The sequence below is a fragment of the Seriola lalandi genome, unplaced genomic scaffold (genome assembly GCF_002814215.2).
Source record: "Seriola lalandi dorsalis isolate HSWRI2012SDOR001 ecotype SW California unplaced genomic scaffold, Sedor1 jcf7180002054359, whole genome shotgun sequence".
Lineage (NCBI taxonomy): Eukaryota > Metazoa > Chordata > Actinopteri > Carangiformes > Carangidae > Seriola > Seriola lalandi.
The window spans coordinates 191,226-218,837 of NW_019524912.1; the positions used below are offsets into that span (position 1 = coordinate 191,226).

General features: G+C 40.1%; 1 protein-coding gene across 1 annotated transcript; it reads left to right on the top strand.

Moving 5' to 3' along the window:
• The first annotated feature begins 1,459 nt into the window (after positions 1-1,459).
• On the top strand, positions 1,460-26,965 carry aldh1a3 (aldehyde dehydrogenase 1 family, member A3). Its single transcript, XM_023408293.2, has 13 exons — positions 1,460-1,580; positions 1,725-1,829; positions 2,204-2,344; positions 5,168-5,297; positions 9,650-9,711; positions 15,233-15,361; positions 17,012-17,125; positions 18,020-18,122; positions 19,985-20,169; positions 20,787-20,951; positions 22,459-22,616; positions 23,913-23,987; positions 24,089-26,965. Exons 1-13 carry the CDS (start codon positions 1,488-1,490, stop codon positions 24,156-24,158), a joined length of 1,530 nt encoding a protein of 509 aa, XP_023264061.1. The 5' UTR covers positions 1,460-1,487; the 3' UTR covers positions 24,159-26,965.
• Positions 26,966-27,612: the final 647 nt, after the last annotated feature.

Consider the following 27,612-nt stretch of genomic DNA (forward strand, 5'->3'; position numbering starts at 1 on the left):
CACTCTGTCGCACCGGGCCACCTGTTCCTTCATTGCCATGAACACACACACACACACACACACACTGTAGTTTCTTTATACTCTATTCCTCACACACACCTTCCTGCAGCACCACCACACAGTGCACTACTTCCTCCTGTTTGAGCGACGTTTGATAATAAATACTTTGGTTGTTTCAGGAAATAACTGAGCCTTTTTTTAATGAAACTATATATTGTCAAAGCATTTTTAGTTTAGTAGTAGTATTTAGAAACATCACTTTAACGGACAGATACCTCTGGTCTTAATCCCTTAGCTGTTTGAGAAAAGCAGCTCATCCCCTCCAGAGCAGGTTCCTGATTATTTGCATGGGTCTGGGCCCATGTTTTGCATTTCATATTGCCCCCACCACACACACACACACACACACACACACACATCTTATCCTCCCTCGCTCTCTCTCTCTCTCTCTGGGTCTCTCCCTCCTTTCAGTCAATCCCTTTGAGTCTCTCTCTCTCATTATAAAGTGTTAGAAACTTGCTGAAGTGAGAAATGAGCCTGTGAAAGCTCGTTGTCCTAATTAAACTTTGACATAAAGAGTGACAAGAAGCGATGAAGGGGAAACAATAGCAGACTGTGTATGAGTGCAAGTCTGGAGCAAGCAAGCAGCTTTGTCCCCAAGAACAAAAGCATTTGTTTGCATGTGTTCAGCTCCATTCAACTTCACCAGGCCCAGGTGCAAAAACCAACTTTGCGAGGAACATCACAACTGATAACACCTTTGCAAGGCTGATGAACGGGCCGCAGTCAGTCCAAGTAGGCCGACAGCAGCAGATCAAAGCTGCAGTGTTGCGATGTAAATATTGTGCAGCAGAATGAATTCAGTCTAATTGCTTTCATTGCCTGGACTAGTGGACACGGCCAAATAACTCAGCTGTGAAATTTTTACTCTTGACTCTCCCTTTGCTATTTGAAAGGTCTCTCTCTCACACACACACACACACACACACACACATATGAAAATTAAAATGCACTGATTTTATTCAACATCCTCATGACGAGCAGTTGCAGGGCAGTAACAAGCATGATCCTTGACGGCTCCATGGAAGTGAAAGGATGAGCTGCTGCAGATACCAGGGCACCTTCAGAGGTCTGCTGGAGTCCCTGACGGGTGGAGGACCAGCAGCATGTTATAACACATGAGGTGGTCATAATGTTTTGGCTCATCAGTGAATAAGGAAGAAGGTAACATGATGTAATCCTACACCCCTTCTCCCACACTATTTACATAGCATTAGTAATACACATGATACATGTTGCAGGATGTTTCCAAGGTGCTGCGAAAACAAGATTCCCCTCAGATAAGGGCCCTTGATATTTGATAGGGGCGGAGTCGGGCTCTCCTCAACCGCTGTTTGAGGGAGGGAGGAGTCCCACGTTCTTATAAAAAAGCCAGTGGAAGAGTTGACACTGTTGGGTACACGGAGCAGTCAGAGCACTGACCTAGAATGGCTCAGAACGGAATAACAGAGAACGGAGTGAGTGAAGGAATCCCAGCTCTGCCTCAGCCCGCCAAGGTCCAGGAGATCAGACACACCAAGGTAAGAGTCCAGGCTGGGTCAGAGACAGGACAGTCCCTGTGTGTGTGTGTGTGTGTGTGTGTGTTTTTGTTTTTTCTAACTGTGGTGATGTTAGAAATCATGTGTCAGGTGTCAGCTGAGACAAACACTGTCCACTCTCCACAGATTTTCATCGACAATGAGTGGCACACATCCCGCACAGGGAGGACGTTCCCCACCTTCAACCCAGCGACAGGTGTCAAGATCTGTGATGTGGAGGAAGCAGACAAAGTGAGAAGGCGTTCATTATTTTATTTAACAATAGGCTAATTATAATAATAATAATAATAATAATAATAATAATGATAATAGAGCTTTGGCTCTAAATCTTCTCCTGCCAAACTTAATGTTTTATGTCTGTTAGTGGAGATGTCTGTGGAATAATTGAAATAAATAATGATTTTATTTTCCTTTTAACTGCTTTTTTACTGCGGGACAAGGTAACGTGGGGACTTAGATTTAAAAAAAAATAAATAAATGACCACCACTACTCTTCCAATGTAGGCCCGAGTAAGAGTTGAAAACTGGCCATGAAACCATTGGAGGAAGTCATTGTGTGGACATGTGCTGTATCTTGATAAAGTAGACTCTTCGTGTCTGTGCAGGAAGACGTGGATAAGGCGGTGGAGGCAGCCAAGGCGGCCGTGCAGAGGGGCTCTGTGTGGCGGAGAATGGACGCGTCCAGCCGGGGGATGCTGCTGCACAAACTGGCCGACCTGATGGAGAGGGACCGGCTCCTGCTGGCGGTGGGTTCATTTCTCCTGCTCCATTGCAGATTTAATGTTTCCCGCAGCTGGAACAAGGCGACCCACGTGTGTGAATCAAACTGCTCAACTACACGTACAGTCACCTCAATCACTTTTTACTACACTGAAAAAGTAGTGCTTGATGTTTCCTCATGATGGACGTTTACAGTTCAAGATTTACAGGTGGAGTTTGAATTGGTCTTTTTAAAGATCTGGAAGATAAATAAGTTCATTAAAACATTCTTCATTACTGGGCCTCATTACACTGATTTAAAACGAATCATTAATTAATTACAAAATTTAACTTGCCAAACATAAAACAATGTATTTATATTACATGGCACATGGCTAGATATTATGAGTTGGTCGATGTCACAGTGTCTCACCATGATACACAGCTCAGGCTTCTTCCCCTGCCCTGATTCCCAGTATCTGAGAGATAGCACTTCAGTCAAAGACTTTCATTACAGGAGCATCACAAGCAACACGTGTAGCAGCATGATTATCTATTTGATTGTTATTATGATGCATCAGCATTTAAATGTTGTATTACCTCTAAGTGGAGATGTTTCATTACTGATTTTTTTTAGTCATAATCAACTGAGTAACTAGACACATTTATTGCTGACTGTGTATCCTGCCTGTTGAATTAATGTTTGGACAGATGGGACAGATGTTTTTGGACCATTCAGTTTTTCTTTTTAGGGTTGTAGGTATCAGGAATTAGAATTTAGGTATTTTGTTGCTGAAACTGTATTTTACTGTATTTCACAAGCTTCTGAAGCTGTCCCAGTTTTTTTACTTGTATTTTATTTTGGTTTGTGTGAAATAATGAAGATGAAGATGAAGCTAGAGTAACTACAGTCAACGTATAAACCGTCTCCATCTGAAATGTACTGAAGTAGAAATAGCATTGAGTAGCATACAATAGAAATAATCAGTACGTGACCATTAAAACTGTATTCAGGCAGAACTTTAGTAAATGTAGTGGTGTAGTTTTTTTTCCCAACACTGCTCATTTCTCTCTAGAAAGAATAAAGTCATCGTCAGATCAGGACAGACACTGTGCAGCTAGACAGTGACCAGTCCCTGCAGTGTACCGCTCTATTCTATATGTTTCTACTGGATGACAATAACTGCAGTCTGCACTTTCCTTCTCTAGTGTTTGTGTCAGATATTATTCATAACAATAGATCTCAATTGAAACAAGCACTGTTTCATAAGCAACACATCTATGGGATTTTCCTGCAACTGTCCATGTGCTGTCATGACATTGACTTACTCATATCAGGGACTGGCCTATATTATTGCATGACATCATGACACGGTGGCCCCACCCCGGTCTCTCTCTCTCTCTCTCTCTCTCTCTCTCTCTCTCTCTCTCTGCCTCTTTGTAATGACTGCTGGATGTTACTCTGCCTCTCTTTCAGATATTGTTTGGAATGAAATCCCCGTTGCTGTGCCTTGTTCACTCTGTTTAGCTGCCAGCTTGCAGTAAGACTCAGATCTGTAAATGAACCCTTACAGATGTGAGTGAAGTAATAATACCAGATTGCATGTGACTGCTAATTGCAAACATGCTCTGGAGTGGTAGTGTGCAGGGTATGGCTAATTACACTAAACTCCCAGCTATGTTTGAGGAAATAAGGTCCAGATTCGGGCCATTTAAAGGTACAGTAAAGCGGTACAGTGGTTTCAGTGTCTACTTAAGCCACAGAGTTTCACTTTCTTATTTTTCCTTTCACAATAAAACTAACTCCAGTAAACATGGTATATATGTCAGAAAGGCGCGGGGTTCACAATACAGCATGACTCATGTCTGATACATTCAGACATCATTATTGTATACCATAATCAGTTATTATTCAGTTTTGCTTTGCTCGGCTTATTGCCATGTATTTACCAAGACACTGTACACTGCAGCGGACCACTGTGGCCGACATCCCACTGCACCACCCTTGGCTCCGCAGAGAAATGACCTCGCCAGCTATTTCAGGCTCATACAATTCCCTGCTTTTGTTAGGCCCTAAATTAATTCACCATTATTATAGTAATTATTATTATTATATCTGGAAACAACAAGCATAACATCATATTAAATTCCTGGTAATAAAACTGTTTGCCGATGGCCAGCAGTAACTTTATGGGCGACTTGCACTGTGCAAGAACAGGCCTGGGAGGTACCAAAGATTAGAGATATTTATTTTAAGATTACTCTTGTTTAATACAATTTTTTGCTCTTATTTCTGTGGTTTTATGGTGCAACATTTCAATCACATGATAACACTAACTCCCCGAGGTAATCGGTGAGATCTCTGACACATCACTGCAGTGTGGTCCGGGCAGTCAGATGGTCGGAGAGATTGGAAACAAGGCGACAGTTTATCCTGATGATCTAAATCACTTCATTTGAAAGTCACAGTCAAACCGATGCTTATCAGTGTGTTCAGCTACAGTGAGCACAGAAGGTCAAAGTTAAAGTAGGAAGTAGATGGCAGACTGTGATGGACATTTATAACAGAGACTGATAATTGTACTGTTTGCAAATAAGTTTTACTAACTTGGGAGTTTGTTTCCAACAATGGTTTCCACCCTGGTGGTTTATTTATTTTGGACTTTTCTCTAATATTTAGTTCTTGTAAAACAGTGTATACTTTTGCCTCTTCATGCCGCTAAAATTATTCAAATCTTTGTTATGAGGAAAATTGAGTTATTACTGAGAGGAATGATGGTGAAAACTAATTATTACTAAGTCAAAGCAATTATCCTGAAGAATTTTTATTCACAGTCAAGGTGACAAATCGACTTTTCCTGATTACTCAGACCCTGGAGACTCTGGACACAGGGAAGCCCTTCCTCCAGTCCTTCTTCATCGACCTGGACGGCAGCATCAAAACCCTCCGTTACTACGCAGGCTGGGCCGACAAGATCCACGGCAAGAGTCTGCCTGTAGGTGAGTGTGAGCCTCATCTTCTTTTAACTGTCAGGGATTCAACAACGTGACCAATGTGATTCACCTGCAGCAACTGAGAGCTCAATTTACAATCACCGTAGCTGCGCATGTAAATCTGAAAAAATACTTGACTAGACTTGAAACCTGGAGCCTCGGGGTTCAAAGTTATAAAGTATGAATGAGTGAAACCTGAGCCGTCATCTGTTTAAACAGATGTATTGTTTAAAATATTTGCATCAGATGCACGAGACTAAAAAAACAGCCTTTTGACAGTTTGTGGTGCACAACATAGTTTGTAATGCAATTTCCAGATTGTGTCTCACACACAACAACATCATTTGTAGTAAAAACCAGCCACTGCAGTTGCAGAGCTTAATGGGTGTCAGGTGATTTTTTTTTTTTTATTGCTGTTGCACTAATTTGACATTAATATGATGAAATGAATTTGTGCTCTCAAATTAAGAAAACATGCACACAAATTAGCGATTTGTTCTCCTGACTTAATTAATTCCCGACATCACAAGTTGATTAATTTGTGTTGTCAGATTACTGTTATATTAATGTTGCAGCACGAAGTGAAGTTAAAGGTGTCCGATCCAGTCATGTAGGGAGGAGTAAAGAGGATTTTTTTCTTATGGAGCTTTTAATTACTCAATTAATTTATTCATTTATTTATTCCGTCATACATATGAGAGTATACATGAATAATTTGGCCTCACAATTTAATTTGTGTGCACATTTTTTTTTTAAATGAGCTCCATACAAAGTAATGCAACATTTTTACACATGATTAAATAAGGTAATTAAGAGGTTACATTATAATTAGTAGTGAACAAGATGAGTTCCACAGAAGCGACAGGGTAGTTTTTGCGCATGCCAGGGAATCCATGACCATTGGGAAACAGGTTAATTACTACAGAGCGAGTGACTTGGCCTGGCTCAGGATTGCCCTCAGCCCTGGGTGGTATCTCATTCAGCCTCTTAATACTTCCCCCTCCTGTCAGAGCCTACTTTGCGTCTCCTCTGCCTCTGCAGGACAGCAGATAGACAAAACACGCTTGCCTTTTCCTCCTGATTAGATCCCAATAGAGTGGTGAGAGACAAACGGCGTGGCGGGACAAAGGGAAGAGGAAGAGGCAGAGATAGTGATCAGTGAGGTGCAACAGTCTGTGAGGATTAGCAATCAGTGTTGGCTCAACGCCTCGCCAAAGCCGCAGCCGCTCAGCCGGTAACCTGCACTGTTATGCTGGAGTAGTCTCACCACCAGTCATCAAGATAAGATAGAATGGTTTGATATGAAAAGTGCGCAATTGTCGGCTAAATACACACTGTGGACTGTAGACTCTGCTCTATAGGTTAATAGTTTTGGTTTCATTTTATATATGTGAAGCCAAAATAACCATTTTACTGGATGAAGGAAGAATATAAATCGTCAGTAATGATCAAAATCTTCTCCTTCATCCTGTGTTTGCTCACTATTCTGTGAGTAGTTCATTGCATTTAGAAGTAAGTAATGTGCCCCCCACCTCGAGCCTCCTACAACACTAGATATAAAGAATTATCAAGCATCCTGGACAGGTTTCTTCCTCTAATTTCAAATTAAGAGCAGAGCAGACAAAACACTACATTTTCAGTCAACGCTGTTATAAATATTGACTCAGCGAGCTGAACAAACCTACCACTAGACATCACCGGAGATAGGTAAGAAATATTTTCACTTTTCATTTCACTGATTCTTCTGGTAAGAATAATTTGTTGTGCTGACAGTGGCTGAATCACCAGGACTGCAGACATAAGTGGCTGCTTTCGTTTTCTGTTTCACAGAAACTGAAATTTCTGCACAAGCTGAATAAGCTTAGATCACACTTAAAGAACAACAGTACTAAGATCAGAGTTTAGGTTTTAGTACTTTAGTTTATTTAACATTATGAAAAGCAGAACACTTAATTACACACAACTTGAAAATGTCAGAGAACGTTACAACTCCAAGACACAGAAACTGAGCAAATATACAGGAGACCAGGTGACTGCAAACCAATAAACCAACACAAGAAACACCAACATTATCATCATCAGTGAAATCCCTTCAAGAAAACAACAACAGCAAAAAGTAAGTGGTAAAACATACGTCTTATTGTGAAAAGTACTTATAATTTCAATGTGGAGAGGGAACTTACTGTAATTCACAAAGGCATAGAATCTAAAGAAGCAGCTCAGTATTATGTTGTTATTAAACCACAGGTGGTCTCTGAAATACTCAGGGGCTTTGGTATAAATATTATTTATAGTTATAGGTTTTTGCCAATATGAGCTTTTAGGTTCAGAGCCAGCAGTGTTAAATTTTCCTTATTAATTAATTAAACTTGTCTGTTGTTAACAGCTCTTTAATGCTCTCAAACTATTGTCTGACAAACAGACAAGTAACAGAAGATTGGAAAGAAAAAAATCACACCATCCAGGACGGAAATTTTTATCCAAGTAAAACCTTTTCTTTGTCCTAAATGCACCTGTGATGACCTTTATTATGGTCTCATTCTTACACAGAACCAAAATTAATGAATCAGCTTATAGAATATTTTTTTGCGCAAGCAGTTATTCACATCTTAAGTATAAATATATACTATGATTATACAATAATATATATAATATATAATGAAAATGGTTGGGGGCCAAAGTCAGGATAAATGACCATAAACATTAACCCGCTGGAATCTGTGTGTTAAGTATATCAGTATATCAGCCTCAGTGCTGACGAACACAAACTTATTGTCGACAGGCTTCTTGTGAATCTTGTGTTACACCCTGACAGCAGGTCCTCTCGGCAGGTCTTTGCCTTTGAGTGAATGTAAGCTTCAGTGAGCCGCAGTTGAACATGCACTCACCCACTGACTCAAAGATAAAGGCGGCTCGAGATGAGTCCCGTTGTGGGGGGAGTCACCCAGTCTGTGATCAGTCACACGGGAAACTAGAGAAGGTCAGGGTGCTGAGCCTCTGACACGTCCATGTACAGCGTTGATCTCACCGTCAGTATTGTTGGGAGGGTCTAAAAGGATTAAAGTAAAAAAAAAGCTCAACAATCGTGAGAAATACTGCACTCGAAATTAAAAAAAGTTAAAGAGCACAGTGGAACCGAACAGTGACGTAAAGGAAACTTAAACATGATGCTGATTATTAAAAAGCTTAATATGTAGGTAACCTAGCCAACTTTTCTCTTTATTTCACTTGGTTTTTCTTTAAGAAACACACTCACTGTTTTTTATTACACATTTCCTGCTTTTCTTCCTTTCACTCCAACCATCATGTGACATTCTTTAGTTAAAGAAAAGGTCGTTAAAGAGCCAACAGGTTCTTCAAATTAAAGGTCCCATATTTTACATTTGTCCAGTGTTATTTGAAGTTTTGATCCATAAGAAGATATATTTGTTTGTACATTTATATCTCCTCTCTCAGGCTTTTCTATGGAGCTCTAGTAACAACAGGTCAGTGAGCCAATCAGAAGAGAGGAGGCTCTGAGCCTCTCTTTTGCTTGGCTGACTGTTTTCTGAATGATCCAATAAAAATATAGCAGATTTCAGGTAAACACACAGAGAAACCAAATCCTGCAAGGTTGGATGGTGGGTCCAGGTGGGCGGGACTTGGGGCATGGCTGAGAGTGGTGACTGCTTTGTTGTGACATCACAAAGTTCCAGAAGTCCTGACGGCTGGTTTTAAGGCTCAGTTTCTGAATACAGGCTGTGTGCATTTCTCTGTGGACTGAGGCTTTGATACTTTCACAGTATTAATATAGAAGCTAGAGCTGATCTATAATCAGACAACATATGGACATCTACCTTTAGACTATATGGACCTTAAAATGACACACAATGAGTGATAGATCAGTGATAAAGACCTGGTCGAGGTTAATGGACGACAGTGGTCATGGTTTTTTTAAAAAAAAAACAAAAAAAAACAAAGCTGGCAGGTGTTTGGAAATGGAAAGAGAACAGAAGTCGACCATGTTACCAACATTTTCTTGACCCATCCACATCAAACCTCCTGCCTGTGCAGACTGTGACTCTACAATAACGTGACATGACCTCTTTCGTCATAATTCCTGTGGCAGCTAGAGGGCTTCGTCATTTGAGTGTCAACGTATGTGGTTTTAGGATTACTTACAGAAATTTTTTTGTTGACCTCGAGTGGTTTGACTTTCCACCTGCTGCTGTACAAGTGTACTCCAGGACTCCATGACATCACTGTTGGGTCTAGTTACAGGTGAAAGAGAGCACACCCCTGAGTCTTCTCTCAGTGTGAAACTTACAATGTAGTGTATCAAACTGACTGTGCTGTTTTTTTTTCGTTTTATTTTTCAGATGAAAGCTTCATGTGTTTAACTAAACATGAGCCTGTTGGTGTATGTGGAGCCATCATCCCTGTAAGTCAACTATATTGTATAATAGGAAATCTCATTACTGTTCATTACTGTGTGTGTGTGTGTGTGTGTGTGTGTGTGTGTGTGTGTGTGGGTTTGGGCCTGTATCACTCATGTTGTGGGGACATAAATCTGTTTACACATTGTTGGGACTTGACTTGACTCAAGTCCTCGTAATGTAAATCATGACATTTCAGGATGAAGTCTGGTGGTAAGTTCAGGTTTAGGTTTAAGTGATGGTTCGGGTTATTTTGACGTGAGGTTGTGTGAAAATACCCACCGAAAAAAACAGTATCAGTTCAAGTGTACACTTGAATATTTTCACTGCTTTATCTTGCCGTCAAACAGCCTTTTACTTTGGAACTACATTTTCTCAACCGTTGCACTACTGTATTCCTACACACAAGTACGGCACACACTGTATTACGCAGCAGATCAGCTGTTTGAGTCAGAAGGAGGTAAGCGCAAATGCGCTTGTGCGTAGGAATACGGTAGTGCAACGGTTGAGAAAATGTAGTTTGACAGCAAGCTAAAGCAGTGAAAATATTCACAATAAAGCGTACACTTGTTGCTTTAACAATCAAAATCTACTGCAGGTACTGACTGGTTATAACTACCTACCACAAGCCCATGGGTTGGGGTTAGGTGAGACGTGTTTATGGTTAGGCTTACGGTAAGTCTCCAGGAAATTAATGTAATGTTAGTGTAATGTCCTTTGGTGATGAAAACACAACCGTGTGCGTAGGTGTGTGTTGTTATTCTGCGGTGGACATCCAGTAAAAGGTACCTCAGGATGTCTGATTCTGCTGTAATACAATCCTTTCTTAATGAGCCTTTTTAAAAATCCACTTTATAACCTTAGGAAATAGAATCCAACACACTGCCATGATGCCAACTTCTCTCTGCTTACTGTACTGTAAATCCACATATGGATAATAATCATCATACATGTGTTTTAAGTATGTCATCAGAGAGTTAAAGGCAGGCTCTGACATTCTGGGAAAAACATTATTCCTGTTTGCTGTCTTCTCCAGAGTCAGAGAATATGGATATCTGTTTCATCCTTGTAGATCAGTACAGAGATAGGGCCAAGCCCCAGGAGCAGAGCTGGGCTGTGTGGCAATGTTGGCACAGCCTCGGACACATGACACCCTGAGACCCAGGAAAACTTTTCCCGTACACATCTATTCCAAGAGAAAAAATTCTGATTGTGATACACGTTCAGAGTTACTCTTTAAAATCTGAAAATTCGCAACATTAGGTTAAAAAATGTGAGAAGCTTTTTTTTTTGGCACATGCAGCTCTCAGTGGAATGACTGGACTGCCATGTTGGGATCCATAATCCATCTTTGAATACATCCATGGGCTGGTCCTGGAGATTCAGCTTAGCACAAAGACTTTAAGAAAGGGAAATTATTCACAAAGCTCAATCAAATGTGAGAACCATCTTATTCGCTCATAGTGTCTTGTCTGTTTAACACATGTGGAACATTGTGGTTTTAACAGATGTGATCCGTGACTATGGCAGGTTTGTGCTCTGTCCTAACCTTGAAAATAAAAGCATCAGAGTTGCCTGAAGGTGTATTTTTTATGTTGATCACATCTTGTTTCTAATGAACAGTCAACATTGTTTTGATTGTAACCATGTCTGTGATCATTTTCTAATCCTAAACCAAACTAAACCTTCACCATAGAAGTGGCACACAAAAACCTGATATTCATTTTGGAAGACAGTTACAATTGATTTGGTCATCAGTTTCCCCTTATTACCATTATTTTAAGCCAGACAAAGCACATTCCAGACCCATCTTTGTACTGGACCATGGATTTATTAGAACTAGACACAGTACTCACAAGACAGAGTCCTGCACAGGTCCAGTTTTGCAAACCTGCTAAGCTCAGTACCAGAACTGACCCATTACCTGCAATTATCTTTAAATCAAATTTGAACCCAACCCTGATAATACCAGTCTACCAACCCAAACCTGTAATGTTAATTAACCCACACAGCCACTCACTTTAAAACATCCAGATTGTATCAATCAGCTCTCACTTGTTGATATGAAGCAAACTGACACAAAGATTACTGATTTTGAAATAAATCATCTGTCCCAGTTTCCAAAGGCCAGTTGGAAAAAATGTTTTACTGGCCCCCTTATATATTTTCACTTGCCCGGCAGCCAAAAAATGAAAAATAACTATTTTTTCCCATTATTTAAGAATTTAATAATTATAGGGCCAATGGCTATGAGGAGAAAGGACAAATGTATGATCATTACAATATTTTCAGATTCTTATATTAATGTAAAGGACACTAAATTTTAAACAGCCTCAAAAGTTACTGTAGCTGTTTAGCTCAACACAGATGGCTACATGGCTAGCTAGCCACAAGTACCTCAGTGAAGTGTTTCATAATAGCGCTAAGGCCTCGATACTCCCTCGCTAACGTGCACATTTGAGCGAACAAATCAGCACAGACGCCAAATTGGAAGGTGTATGGACATCCACACAGAGCCTCGTATGTACCCTCTGATGACAAACACTTAATGTTAGACTGGTACATGATGATGACACCCTGAATTATAGTCTTGCTTTAGGTCAAAACACTACAATGAGCGTATTTACAGTAGTTCTGAACTTTATTTTACCTTTGACACATCAGTGATATGTTGGGATCCCACAACTACTCTGTTCTTTAAGCAGAGGCACCATCTTTTAATAAGTGGTGACTGGTCAATCAACTTACCCTTTGGTCCATCGGGTCCATCAGGTAGCTGCAGTCTCAGTTCTGAATGATGATGAAATGAGAGTAACACAACAAAATCAATCATGGCAGCTTTAGACTTCATAAAATGACTCTTTATTTATCTGTTGGCTTTTCATTTCGTTCTCATATTTATTCAACCTGCAGCCCACCCACATTAAGTTCATTTTTACATTTATCCTTGGCCTCTACCTTTGAATTAATATAAATATATATTTATATATTTTATGTTTGTTACCCGACCCGGTGCAGGCTCAAAGATGGCACACTGTCTGGACGTGAGGATGAAATGAAACCGTGTGTACCAGAAACCTTATCTTAATCTTTGCTCTCCCTAAACAAGACCTCCTCTCCGCTAATCCCTTCAGGGCTGTTCTTACAGGAACACACAGAAACAATCCCGTGCTGCTTGGATTTACTTTCACACATTGGAATATATGTTGTTTTTTTTTTTTTCTTTTGATAATAACTTCATCAGATTTAGGGTGGGGCAGTGTTTGGTGTTTCGCGGTATCATGTTTCACTTTGTCGTAGATCCAGACAGACACACGAGTATAATTTCAACATCATGACAGAATACAGCCATTCAGTTTTTATATTTGAGCATAAGCCTGTAACCTCTAATGTTGCTTTGGCAACAAAGGAACAAAACGGCTGTTGTTTGACATGGGAGATTATATCATAAAAGTGAAATTTATACTGAAGAACGTTGTGTAATTACTGAAAGTACTGTTGGCACACACGCCGCATGAGTCATTGTCAGAGGAAAACAGGAAACCTTTCTCCCGACTTGTGATCCCAAGATCCCTTAATGGTGCTGAGTGTTTCCAAAGTGTTGTAAAAGTTACCAATGCCTAAACAATAAACATGCAGCACTCACATATATTGCTGTCTAATTTGGGTTTGAGTGCCCAATTATTTGTCCATTGGTTTCCAACATGGAAACGAGCAACTGGAAAATAAATGACCTCTTTTTCGGAATTTGTTTACTTTGAATCATCTCCAGTCCTGATGCTTTAGAGCTCTTTTTATTGTCTTGTATATTCTCTCCACCAACATCCAAGTGATAAAGTGGATTTAACTGGGAAAACCAAAGTACTGATGATGTGTGTGTTTCTTGGATTATTTGTTGCCGTTATTATTTCCATTGGAGACCGCTGCAGTGATGGGTTATAACGGAGTCACAAAAATAAGCTACTGTTTACATCAAAACTTTAATAAGTGCAGCAGGTCATTAAAAAAAAAAAAACTCCGTCCTCTGTGTACACAAAATACACAGCATGACACCTGCCTGTTGCTTTGTTTAAGTTTTCCACATATGGGAGGCTGGATTTACAAACGAACAAAGCAGGAAACTATGCAGTGCTTCCAGGGTGGCTGTCGCTCAGGAGGTAGAATGGGTCGTCCACTAATCAGAAGGTTGGTGGTTTGATCCCAGCACCTCCAGTCCGCATGTCGAAGTGTCCTTGGGCAAGAGACTGAACCCCAAATTGCCTCTGATGGCTGTTCCATCAGTGTATGAGTGTGTTTATGAATGTGCTTGTGAATGGGTGAATGTGGCTTGTAGTGTAAAGCGCTTTGAGTGGTCATTAAGATTAGAAAAGCCATAGATAAGTACAATCCATTTACCATTCCAAGGGCACCCTAAAGTCAGGTTCACTGTAAAGCAGTTGGTCTGTGGTAATATAATCATCAATCATCGATCCATCCATCCAACTTCCTCTGCCTATCCATTCCCAGGTAGCGGTTGCAACAAGGTATGCAAGGTAACCAAGATGTTCCTCCTAAAGTGTTCTCAGGTCAGATTGGATAGGTAATCCCTTCGACTTGTTCATGGTCTCCTCCCAAGAAACCTCTAAAGGAATTTGTCCAGGAGGTGTCCTTACCAGAATCACCTCAATCTCTCTCAAGGTGAGAGAGCGGGGGTTTCTACTCCAGGCTCCTTCTGGATGTCCAGACTCCTCACACCTTTTCACTACCCAGAGCTCATGACCTGAGGTGAGGATTGGGTCATGGTAAACTGGTGGCTCAGCTCTCTCCTCACCACCACATTCTGGTACAATGCCTGCACCACTGGGCAAATAAGGGGCAGGGTGGCCTAAAGGTTAATGAAGCAGGCTTGTTAGGTGCCCCATAAGGTCACAGATTAAATTCCTGGACTGGCAGAATAAATCTAAACAGGGAAAGTGGAAAAGCAGCGCTTACTACTGAGGTGCCCTTGAGCAAGGCCCTTACGCTAACTGCCCCAGTTGAGCTGCGCAGACTGTTGTTGGACCTGGTAGCTTGTGAATGTGTGTAACTCATAGACTGTATATAAAGAGTGAGCTGCTCCACCATCGCCATCTCGGCAGTGTCTGAATCCACCCCTAACTACCAGCTAATCCAAAAATGGCAAAAGAGTTGGGCCGTGTATGGAGCTGAGACTTCAGTGAATGCTGGTTTGTGGCAGGCATACACTCACCCACCTACCTGCAGTTTTTGATACTTCAGTGTTGGCTTGGTGTAACTGTGTGAGTGTCAGGGTGAGCTTGGCTTTCAACTAAAGATCCCTGAATAAATTTGTCACAATTATTTCAATACTATTAGGGGTTCATAGTATTTTTTATACCTAATTTATAGCTGTAACCACCCACTAACCCCACTAATGTTCTAAAAAATAACATTGTATATCCTGATGTTGTACATGTGACCCATTATATGGCCTCTTGTACCACACATTTAAAATGTCCTAGTTAACATTTGTTCTTTTGTCTGTTCTAGTGGAATTTTCCTCTGCTGATGTTCACATGGAAGATAGCTCCGGCCCTGAGCTGTGGAAACACAGTGGTCATCAAGCCAGCAGAGCAGACCCCCCTCACAGCCCTCCATGTTGGATCCCTCATCAAAGAGGTCTGATGTTAGGCTCAACATGTACAGTGGGATTGATCCAAGCTGTGGGCTAAGACAGGTTTAGACTTTAAACCTCTGATAGTCCTCAGATTCTTGGCCTGTGCTCTTATAGAAAATCCTGTTTCTGAGTGATTTGCCTGCTCTGGTGCTGTTATGTATTGGTAGTGACTGTACCTAGCAGGGGAGACAGTCTGGACCTGACTACTCAACTGTGGTTTCTAAAGTGAGGCTGGGAGACTCCCAAAGGCCTTTGAACTTCACCAGCCATAATTACAGTTTAAGAAAGGATTGATTTGACTGTTGAAGTGGTAATCGTCATTTTCACAGGTTTTTTAATCCAATCCATCCATTATCTGTAAAACTTGTTCTACACATATAACGTTCAGATTTAGGCTTAAGTCTCATCTATTCATTTCAGACTGAATCCACACTGGATAACATTTGGATGGAGAAATACTGATTCCTTTATACTAATCATTTATAATCTGTTGTTGTTGGCCTAGAGGAAGTAATGCTTAAATATGAAAAACAGGATTCAGCCTGTAAAATTGTTACAATGCATAAGTTTTAGTTGTAGAATTTTAACTTCACACATACGTCCCTGAAATTCCCAAATTCAGAAGTCATGACTTCAGTCTCCTCAGTGGAAGCTAAAGCCCTGCTGATCTGTTGTTGTAGAGAAATACTAAAATTAGAAATATCAATATGTTACAGTTATTTTATGTCTTTATTTAAACTTGAAAATCATTTATGGCAATGACTTCATTTACAGTGATGTTAAACAGGTAAAAAAAATGATAACGATAAAAGAAAAACGATCAATTAAAACAAACATAGATGCAATGAATAAATAATGTAACAACAAAATCAATTATAGAAAGAATTTAAAAGGTTGGAGATTATGGATTTGAAAAGATTAAAAGGCACCAGCTAATTGATTTTTTAAGTGTTTTGTAGTGAGTTCCAACTGTATGATGCAAAGAAGCCAAAAGCAGTTATTCCAAGTTCAGTTTGAATTCAAGGGACATGGAGCGCTAGCCAGTCATTAGTCCTGGTGCCATGTGGTCCAATGGACCAGACAAGCATCGATGTAAGATATGAAGGCAGCTTTCCAATAAGGGCCTTGTAAATAAACAAATACATATTCAAACCAGCCAACCTTTCTGTACAGGATGCAATGACGTTATAAGCATTGGCAGTAATGAACCTGAGAACGAGAGTGGCTTTTAAAACATGTACATCTAAGTATAGTGTCCCTGAGAGATCAACTCACACTGTAACGTAAAGGGTAACACTGGGATTTTTTTTAACTCTCTCCATATTTTTGAGTGTAAGTGATTGAAAATCTTTCCAATGGTCCACTACTGAGAAAAAATTTTGCTTATTGCTGAACAGCTGCTGCAACAGGGTGTTTGATCCGTGTCAAAGTACGTCCACTGTAAGTGCTTGTTTTTCCCACAGACAGATTGACATTGGGATTGTAAGTGTCTGACATAATTAATATTAGGATTCCTACAGAGATAAATCTTTTTGTTATAGAGTAAGATCCTTGTTTAACCAGAAACAGCTTTTTTATCGCTCTGTTCTGTTACTGTTTGGGATATTAAATCTCTGTTGATTCCCATCACTAACATGCTCTCTGTGTTTCAGGCGGGTTTCCCTCCTGGAGTTGTGAACATCGTTCCAGGGTTTGGTCCCACAGCAGGAGCAGCCATCGCCAGCCACATGGACGTTGACAAAGTGGCGTTCACCGGCTCTACAGAGGTATGTGAATCTATGTTAATCATCATTTTGACAAACAAATGAAAGATAAATAGCTCCAAATACTTTGGTTTTGACATATAGTCCAGCAGCCATCTGAATGGTGCTGTGCTGCTTTTAACAACATCCGACAATTCTTTGTTTTTTCTTAAGCAAAACAAGTTTCAGTAGAAAACAATAAAGTAAATATTTGACTGTGTAATGAAACTATTTGTTCAGAGTTGGTTGTGTAGCTGAGTTATAACTTAAACAAGGTCAGGAAAATGACCACATAAAATAGTTTTTAATGCTAAACAATACAAAACATGTCCTTCCCTTGTCCTACTTCCTTACTTTCTGAAAGATTCCAACAGCGGACTTTTTACATGCAACCTACTGTAGATGCTGTAACATGTTCTATTCCAAGTTTTGATTATGGTACAGCTTTATTGAGCTGTAACTTCTTAGATTTTAGCACATAAAAACCTGATTTGCTGTCAGGTCATTTACAAATATGTGTAAAAAGCATATTGTAAGTCTCAGAATTAAAAAAACACTATCAAGCCAAAATGTCATCATCTGAAGTTAAGTGGCTTTAAAATAGAGTTTCCTCATAAAAATTTGTTTGGCAAAGTCCAGTAACAGGAAAAACGTTATGCAGATGGACCCTGATTATTCTTAATTCAAGAAATTACTATCACACAAGATTTTCTTTAATCTGAAGAAATCTTTTTCACAAAGACTTATTAAATATAATTAATGATTTCATCAGCATTAAAAGTTTCTTATAACAAAAAGTGGAAAATTCAGACACCAGTCCAAGCACTCACATCTGAAGACTCTTCTGTTCTGTCACTAAGTTTTTTGTTTTTTTCCAGTATTACCCATAATGCATTATGGCATGACTCCTGATTGCAGGTAGGCCAGCTGATCAAAGAAGCGGCAGCCAAGAGTAATCTGAAGAGAGTGACTCTGGAGCTGGGAGGGAAGAACCCCTGCATTGTGTTTGCTGACTGTGACTGTGAGTAAAGCTGCTCTCTGTCTCTCTCGCACTTCAATAATGAAACACAACATCAAACTGTTGTATTTTTAACATTTCAGCATGTGTTAGAGTCACATGACCTGCTGTATGATTATATCACACCTGAGCAGCCACAGGTGTTAGTGAGAGAGAATTCTGAATTCATGCTTAACTACTCAAAAATACTGAATACTATGAAGCCTTTCAAGTCTATTGCTTCACCTGTGCTATCATCATACAACTATACTGTATGGTGAAGATGTCACTGACTGTCACACCATCAATGAAATATAAACTGCAGCTAAGTGGTGGATTAGCAGGTCACTGCAGAGAAGCCACCAGGCTTCAGTTGCTGTGCCGCTGACAGACCTGTCATTACAGAGCAGCAGCAGAGGAAACTGTAGCCAAGTGAACTGGACAGTACAACACAGAGCTGATAAACACTCTGCTGTCATATCCTTTAAAGAGCACCTGTTGAAAATATCAAACAACTATCTACTTTACATTCCCAGCTCCAGTTTTGTGTGTTGGTGTTTACTGCTTTATTTGCTAAATATAGACAAGTAGAAGCAACCTCGTGTTGTTGTTTGAAATACGTTAACATGGAACTATTTCAGAGTAGAAACATGTTTTGGGATAAATGTAATGCTGCCAGAGTTTAGCTTTTCTCATATTGAAAGCACAGTATGTGTACTTGTTCACCCGCAGTCTGCACATGACAACTAAAATACTGCAAAGGTCTGTAGACATCATTGATCACATCATCAATGCACGAGTATGAGAGGGGTTAAAGGCCTGGTTCCAAACCTCTGATTGACTGCCCATATCAAGAGTTTTTAGAGCTATAGCGAGGTCAGGCCATAGACTGTAAATAAAGATGGACGTAGTCTCCATGACATCACCCACAGGAAGCTCAGAGTGAGCTGCTCCACTGTTGCCATCTTGGCAGTGTCTGATTCCGCCCCTAACTTCCAGCTAATCCAAAAATGGGCAAAGAGGAGGGGTCTGTATGGAGCTGAGACGTCTGTGCATGCTAGTTTGTGGCAAACATAGGCTCACCTACCTGTCATTTAAAGCGGCCACGCACGTCATCATTACATAATTTTATACTTTTAGACATTTGTGTTAAATTGTGTCATAATTACCATGTGAATTCTAGAGCTATGGGCAAAAATGTGTTCTGTGAGGTCACAGTGATCTTGACCTCTGCCCTTTGACCACCACAATTAGTTAATGTTTGAGTCCAAGTGAACGTTTCTACCAAATTTGAAAAAAATCCCTTACAGGGTTCCTGAGATATTGTGTTTACGAGAATGTAACGGTCCAACAACCTGAAATCTGCGGCGGCACAGAGCCATTACAGGCCAGTTAGAGCTTTGGAAGTGGGATTAAGAAAGGTGACGTCATCACTCTGTGCCAGAATGAGAAAAAATAGCAACAGAAATATTGGCCACAAAATCCAGTATGTCTAAATTTTGGCTGCTGAACGATTTAAGTTATAAATACATGATTAAGTAGACACCATCTTGCAATGGGATCACTGCAGCCTGCTACAGTAGGTGCAGGACCACATTTTGCCATGACGACACACACACACACAGACTCAAAAGGGGAAAAAAATACCAGCCATGCTGACATGACTGGTAATCAGGGTTGGACAACTTAACTAACCACAGGTAGTGACTGTAGGAATGACAAAGTAGACAAAGCAGGCAGAGGGAGAGATAGAAAAATATAAATTAGGTTTATTAATTCACCATCACTCAAAATGTTAGAGTGATTCTTATTTTTTGCTGTGTATGTTTGTAATGTGTATCTGTATGTGTGTGTGTGTGTGTGTGTATTTGTGTGTGTGTCTACAGTGCAGCTGGCTGTGGAGGAAACCCAGAAAGGATCTTTTTATAACCAGGGTCAGTGCTGCACGGCTGCATCACGTGTCTTTGTGGAGGAAAGTATTCATGACGAGTTTGTGCGCTGCAGCATCGAAAAGGCAAAGAAGATTGTCATAGGAGACCCGCTGAACCCCCAGACATCACACGGGCCACAGGTAGGAACACGCAACCAGCATCATAGAATACTACATAGAATATTCATTTTGAACACTTGGGGGCAGTGAGACAAGTTGTGAACATGACATTGACATACTGTCAGCTTTTAATCTGATGTGCGGAAGCCCCTTTTACACATTCTGCTCAAGGTGGGAATGTTTTTGCCTTTATTCCACCTCGCCAGTCTGTATAAAAGGTACAGTACAAACACAGAATGGGGGGGGGGGGTATTTTTGTTCCATCTGTAAGCAATGGAAGTCATCACAGAGCTGGATCAACATCTGTGTAAAAGGTAGAGTGGGACAGATGTGTCACACGTCACGCCTCTGATTCTGTCATTGCCATTTGATGCATACATTGTTGTTATAGAAATATCAACTCAAGTCTAGTATTGAAATACTAGACACTCGGTGTCTTTTAGTGCTAAAGGCCCACTTTACTCTATGGACATTTTACATCACTTGACCGTCACTCAAGAATAGTTCAACTGGACCAACATAAGTGACACTGATATTAATCTTAGTTTATCGCTTGACTTTGTTCAAGGACAGTAAACCGTGCCCGTGTTATTCAACTATCTCCTTCCCTTGTCTTGTCTGTGTGACGCTGGCTGCAGATCGACCGACAGCAGTTTGACAAGATCATGGATCTGATTGAGAGTGGGAAGAAGGAGGGAGCCAAGCTGGAGTGTGGAGGAGCAGCTGTGGGCGAGAAGAGCCTCTTCGTTCAACCCACCATCTTCTCCGGGGTCAAAGACCATATGCGCATCGCCAAAGAAGAGGTTACAACTTCATTCAGTACATTACAAATTGACCTGACACAGACATGGTGGGGTGGTGGGGTCAGTGTGTGAAAGTGAAGCCTGACACCGTGTGGAGCTGTGCTTTCATTGCACCACAGACAGTGCAGAGAGGCAGGCTGCTGAACGCACAGTCTTAGACAGAGGAGAACATGGATCACACAGTTTTAGCTCTGTGGAGTTTCTGACAACAAAATTCAACATTACTAACATACACCAACATTTCCATTTATTTTGATTTATCATGACCCTTTCTTTATTTTTATCATTCCTGATTTTTTACCTGTTTTTGGGTTTTAAATAGTTCTGATAAAAATATACTATATTTGTACACTGTTTCAAGTTATGGAACATGTGATTTTACTGTAATTTAGATGACCATATAGCTCAGGTATGAAATGTATAAAAATTACAATTGCTGATGTCATTGTATCGGCCAATGTCGTCTCTGCACAGTAGGCTCCACACATCAATGTAATGTCAGAAAGACAGTGGACTTTAATGACTCTCACGCTGGACAGACATTCAATTTTGGTGGTAAATGAAAATCAGGTTGATGCCAATACCCAACATTGGCTCCTTGACATTGTGACATTTCGGAGACACTGGGTTTTGCTCACGACTACAATATCGGTAGTTTATACGTCGAGATGACTTTGGCATGAGAGTTCGACAGAGTTCATTTTGTATTGTCCCAGCTAGTCAAGTCAAATTTATATAGCCCATTATCACAGTTTACAAATTTGCCTCAAAGGGCGTTACAATCTGTACACCATGTAAGGGTGTCTAATGGACAGGATAGCACCAGGTTTAATAGATGAACTGAGACTGAGACTGACACGCCTGTGGGAGAATGGTAACAGGTACAGGTCTGAAGTAAGAAGTTAAGTAAGTAAAAGTTAAGATGTAAAGATGAGTTAAGTTTGGATTTAAAGGCCTCAGTGGAGTCGGACAGCCTGATGTCAGCAGGGAGGTTGTTCCAGAGGAGGGGGACATGATAGGAAGATACCCTGCAGGGAGCAGACATCTTTTTAACTCGGGGAACAGACAGGAGCCCTACAAAGAGCACCTAATGAAGAGCCAATGAAGGCAAAGAGGAGAAGCAAACATGGTGTGATGTGGTCAAATTTTCTATATTTAGTTCAAATTCTAGCTGCAGCATTCTGAACCATCTGAAGATGAATGTACTACCAAGAGGCAGGCCTGAAAACAACAGTAATGTGTGGACGACACAAAGCAGTGAATTAGGTTCTCAGCATCATCATTACATAATGTACAAACTTGAACGTACTGAATTGAGCTTTTCTACAAAGGTAAAAATGTGTAACTTTAGTTACTTCAAGAAATCACAATCACAAAATTTCTGTATTTATTTTTAAACTAGTCAAGTTCTTTTTTATTGTGTTTTTTTAGGTTTTTTATTTTACAAACAAAAGAATTGAATTGCACAGTGTGACTCACTTCCCTGTACACATCTCTCCCCTCTCAGATCTTTGGTCCAGTGCAGTGTATATTCAGCTTTAAGAGCCAACAGGAGGCCATAGAGAGAGCAAACAGCTCACAGTATGGCCTGGTGTCAGCAGTCTTCACAACAAGTATGGACAGAGCTCTGTCTGTGTCTGCAGCCCTGGAGACTGGCACTGTCTGGTAAGTCCCTGCTCACAGTCACTTCCCCTCACTGGCTCCCTGTTACTTTTAAAATCCAGTTCAAAACTGTCACTCATACATATAGAGCACTGCACCATCAAGCCCCTGCATATTTAACTGATCTACTCCACCCTTACTTGTCAGCTCACTCTGTCAGGTCAAATAAGTCAAACCTGCTGTCTGTGCCTGCACCCACACCCGTTTAAAGACTTGCGGTGATTAAGCTTTTCAGACCGCATCTCCCAAGTTGTGGAGCGTTCTACCTGTGCGTCTGTGTGGTCTGATTTTATGGAGCCATTTAAAAAACAGATAAAGACTTTAAACAGGCTTTCACATAAACTGCATATTTTATAGGACACTCTGGATATATTGTATACCTGTGCTGTGTTTTCTATGTAATTGCACTTTGACTAATCTTAATTGTTTATGGCTCTGTAAAACAGTTTTATGGCTCAGTATATTGCTTTCTTATGTGTTTTATGGGCTATAAGTTATTGTGTGTCCAGTGCTGTGTGTTTTCTGTGTTTTTACGTTTGACTGATCCTAATTGTTTTTGGCTCCATGAAGAACTTTGTGACACACGTCTGTGAAAAGTGCTACTTAAATAAACTTTACTTACTTACTTAAAGTGCTGACACTAGAGGGAAATTATCTCAACAGTATGTGAAAAACCGTGAGAATTAAATTTAAGGAGCTATTTGTATGTTTTGCTGTAACTACATAGCTAATGTTAGCATTAACACCTGTTTACTTACCAGTCTAGATGAAACATTGTAAGTTCAGCATCAGACTTCATTCCTTTACCTACCAACAGCTGCTCTCCTGAGGTGGAAACAAACGCCAATGTTAACTCTTGTCTCTATCACGTCTCGTCTTCTACTGATGTTAGCACGCTAACCAGCTAGCCCCAGCCTGTCTTGTCACTTTCTGATAGCGACTCACTAGCCTCCAGTCTGCTCTGAAGACATGACCTCACTGAAATGAATCCTGATTTATCTGGGCACCAGCCCATTTGCCAGTTCAATATACCAAAAACCTGTGCTATATGACTAGCAATCCATTCTTTATTTGGAGAGACTGAAAAATCTGGCGCTGGGTGGATGAATAAACTGCTGTTTGTCAAGAAATAAAGTCCCCCTAAAACCTCAAATTAAGGTTAAATAAACAGGATACAATATGTTAATCATTGACCTTTAGATGTGCCAGCATTACTAGGTTCCTTTTCTTTGTCTTGAAGTTGAGGTAAAGTCACCATTAATGATGTATCTCCCTTTTTATTTCTCTCCTGTGCTCAAGGATAAACTGCTATAACGCCCTTCATGCCCAGATGCCCTTTGGAGGTTATAAGATGTCAGGAAATGGACGAGAGCTGTAAGAAACATAACTGTTTCTTCATATTTCATATTGTTCAATTATACCTGTTGACCGTATAATTCCCTAACCTGCCTCATGTGCTGTGTCTCTCCTCTCAGTGGAGAGTACGCCCTGGCTGAGTACTCAGAGGTGAAAGCAGTGACCATCAAGCTGACTGAAACCATGTGAGAAGAACCAGGGAAAATCCAGTGCTCTTCACTTCCCCTCCCATCAGGCCACAGCACAGTTCTCTACAACACCCACACTCCCGTCTTTGTCTCAGTCATGCTCATGGTATTGACATTAGTTATTTCAGTTTATCACTTGGTCGATACATTAAATCAGAGCCCTGAAAGAGTTATTGTTTTTTCACCAGATACTGTAGGTGAGGATAAGGTTTTACTGACTGCTTCAGTAATGTCAGTAAATTAAACAGTTTCCCAGAAATAAGTAGTGGTGGACAAAGTACACAACTTCATTACTTAAGTCAAAGTGTATATACTCCTGCACAAATATGACTCCAATACAAGTGAAAGTTGTTCAGTCAAATTTTTACTTGAATTAAAGTACTGGAGTACTTGATTTTTAAAAATTCTGAAGTATTCAAAAGTAATTTTTTTAGGTCAACATGTTTGTATTGTTCCACATTTACAGAACCTAATTGTATTGTTCCACATTTACAGAACCTAATGACTCCGAAACACCCGAGTGATTGACTGACTGTAGAACCTGTAGAATAAAAAGACTGTTGGATATGATACAAAGGCCATGAAAATGAATCAACAAAAGGAGCCATTGTTGCTTTTGTATTACTAGCAGTGTTTTTGCACATGTCCATCAAACTACACTGTGGAATCAACGGTGGCCCTGAGAGCTCAATGCACTGCAGCTCAAGAAAACACGTGCAGATAGACACAACACAAACAGATTCCGAAAACATCTTTTCATCAACTTGTCAACACATGAGCTGCAAGTACTCACAACACAATCAGCCTGCTTGTAAATTTGTTTGTGTTTTGAGCATTTGCAGCACATGTGTTGTCAAGTTGATAAGGATGTTTTCGGAATCTGTTTGTGTTGTGTCTATTTGCATGTGTTTTCTTGAGCTGCAGCGCATTGAGCTCTCAGGGCCACCGTATGAATCACTGGAGTCACTGTGTGTTGAACACAGTATTTTTCAAAATAAAATAAAATTTATTCACTGACTAAAAGCTCTGCTTCTGCTTTAATTTAGTTAGAGTCAAAAGTACAACATTTGTATTATAAGTGTAGTGGAATAAAAGTCAAAAATTTCCCCCCAAAAAAACCTTAAGTTAAGTACAGATACTCAAAAAATATACTTAAGTACAGTACTCAAGTAAATGCACTTTGTTACTTTCCACCCCTGGAAATAAGTGTGATCTGGTGCTACAGTAATAATCTGGAAAGAAGAGACGCTGTTCAGATGGTACATTTCCAGCTAATATCAGCCTGTCAGCTGGACATGCAAAATGTGAAACCTGTCTACAGCCAAGTATATCATGAAGTTTCTAATAGTAGATTAATGATGATTGAATATTTACTTGGCTTTAAATGGGGCAGGTCTTTCAATGAAATTCCAACTTTTCCAAATGACAGAGTTCTTTTTAGGAAATTACAAAAACTGAAAAAAACAGAAGAACATCATTTAATAAAAAAAGGACAAGAGTAAGGATCACATGTTGGGACATTTGTAGAGATTCTGGCCACATTTCAGGGCCTTGACAAGCAGATGGAGCTTGATCTGTCTCTGGCTATCCAATGACACAGCATGGTTTTGATCTGGTGTTCCCAGAAAGCTACTGTTGTCTGTGTCTGCGGGTCATTGTCTCTTGTCCAGGGTCCTTGGTGTTTCACTGATGTAGTGTTCCCATAGTTCTATAGTGAGATCCCCCCCCTCTACCCCCCAGCCCTGCTGCACCTTCCTGGTTTTTATGTCCTTACTTTTCCTGGAAAGCATTTTCCTGATTCTGTGACTTAGATACATAATCTTTGAATAAAGTCAGGGATGACAGCCACCTATTATCAAGTGACCAAAATTCTGTATGAGATGACATCGGAACCGTCTCAGTGGCAAGTGAAGAAACTTTGTCTGCAATGAGATGTGTTTCAAAGCTGTTTTTATTTTTACCTTTAAACTACTCAATAATGAACCTTCAGGTTCAGCTGGTATGGTCTTTTAACGAGAGGCAGACCCACGGCTCCCCTTTGAAATTTGAATCAGTGTTTCTTTCAGCTGGAAAGTTTTAAGTGTGCAGGGCAATTCCATTCATTATCGACCCCTTAGCAGAAGTCAATGAGTGAGGAGATACGAGCAGGTCTCTGAGGTTGTCTTCTATCATGTCAGCTGTCAGTGTCCTCAACACGAGAGAGTTCAAAAATACTGAAGTGGTTATAATGATGCCTGTGTAGTCCAGCTCCTGAAGCAGTTTTATTACATGAGACACATAAATGCACAAAAACATAGTGATTAATCAACAAAGATGGGATTTGGAGTTGTATTTGATGGGGCACAGTGGGAAGGTTAGAGAAAAAAAAACTTTTTTTTGTAATTGTTGAATAGCTGATGTATGCTCATGAAAAATCTTTTTGTTTTGTAATTGCGAGCGATGATTCTAACCTGGTGTGATCTAATACGAATGTTCTCTCTGCTGAGGAGAATGTGCCTTCTCTTTCAAATGTTGGAAGGAACTCTGTTTCCTGTCCCAGATAAGGTAATATTTACCTTTCCAGTACCATTTAGTAGTGTAACAGCAACAATGTTATCATTGCATGAATAGTGTCAACTTTCATTTTTTATATATGTGTATGTGTATGTGTGTGTATATGTATATATAACACATATACACACACACACATATAACCATTGTATATGTGTGTGTTTGTTTATCATCACATATGGAGAATGAGTCTGTCCCTGCCTTTTCTCACATTAGTTTTGTATTTAAATAGAAATTCTGAATAAAGAATCAAATACACATTGTGTTTTTATTTATTTAATGTGTATTTGTATAGGGACGGGTATGAATCAAGGACCAGTGTCACGTATCACATTGTTTATAGCAATGAACAGTATATTTAAATGGCAGATAATCGCAGCTAAAAGCAGTAAATTGCCTCAATTGGAGCAATTTAGGAATAATTAAGGTTTAAATATTAGCACAGACCAAGGCGTAGCATTTCATTGCCTATATAGAACAAGGAGAGCTACAATGACAGACATCATTATTACACCCCCCTATAGAACTGGATATATACTGGGAACACTAGCTACTGTTGTTATGGTGGTAAATGGGGGATGTACGTGATATATATTGAGTTTTACCTGTATGTTTTCCACGTCATCGCGCTCCTCCCCCCACACACAGGCCCCCTTCACCTTGTTGACCTGTCCCAGGCTGGCAAGGTGTACCAGCACTCACGCCTTATCTGCCATAGAGGTATGTGTACTAAAAGTTTGGTTGAATGGATTCACACTGAAGTTATCATCTTATCTAGACATTTGTTTTAAACCTTACAAACATTTTCTTTCACTACAACGGACCAGATCAGAGATGTTGAGAAGCTGCTTTGAGATGACCTCGGATACCTGTGTTGGGGTTTCAACACATGGCTGCTACCTGAG

Bases quoted from the DNA above. Each gene is read 5' to 3' on its own strand.
- aldh1a3 (XM_023408293.2), top strand. From the start codon at position 1,488: ATGGCTCAGAACGGAATAACAGAGAACGGAGTGAGTGAAGGAATCCCA. The intron at 5,298-9,649 runs GTGAGTGTGAGC...TTTATTTTTCAG, and splicing joins CGGCAAGAGTCTGCCTGTAG to ATGAAAGCTTCATGTGTTTA. The intron at 20,952-22,458 runs GTTACAACTTCA...CTCCCCTCTCAG, and splicing joins TGCGCATCGCCAAAGAAGAG to ATCTTTGGTCCAGTGCAGTG.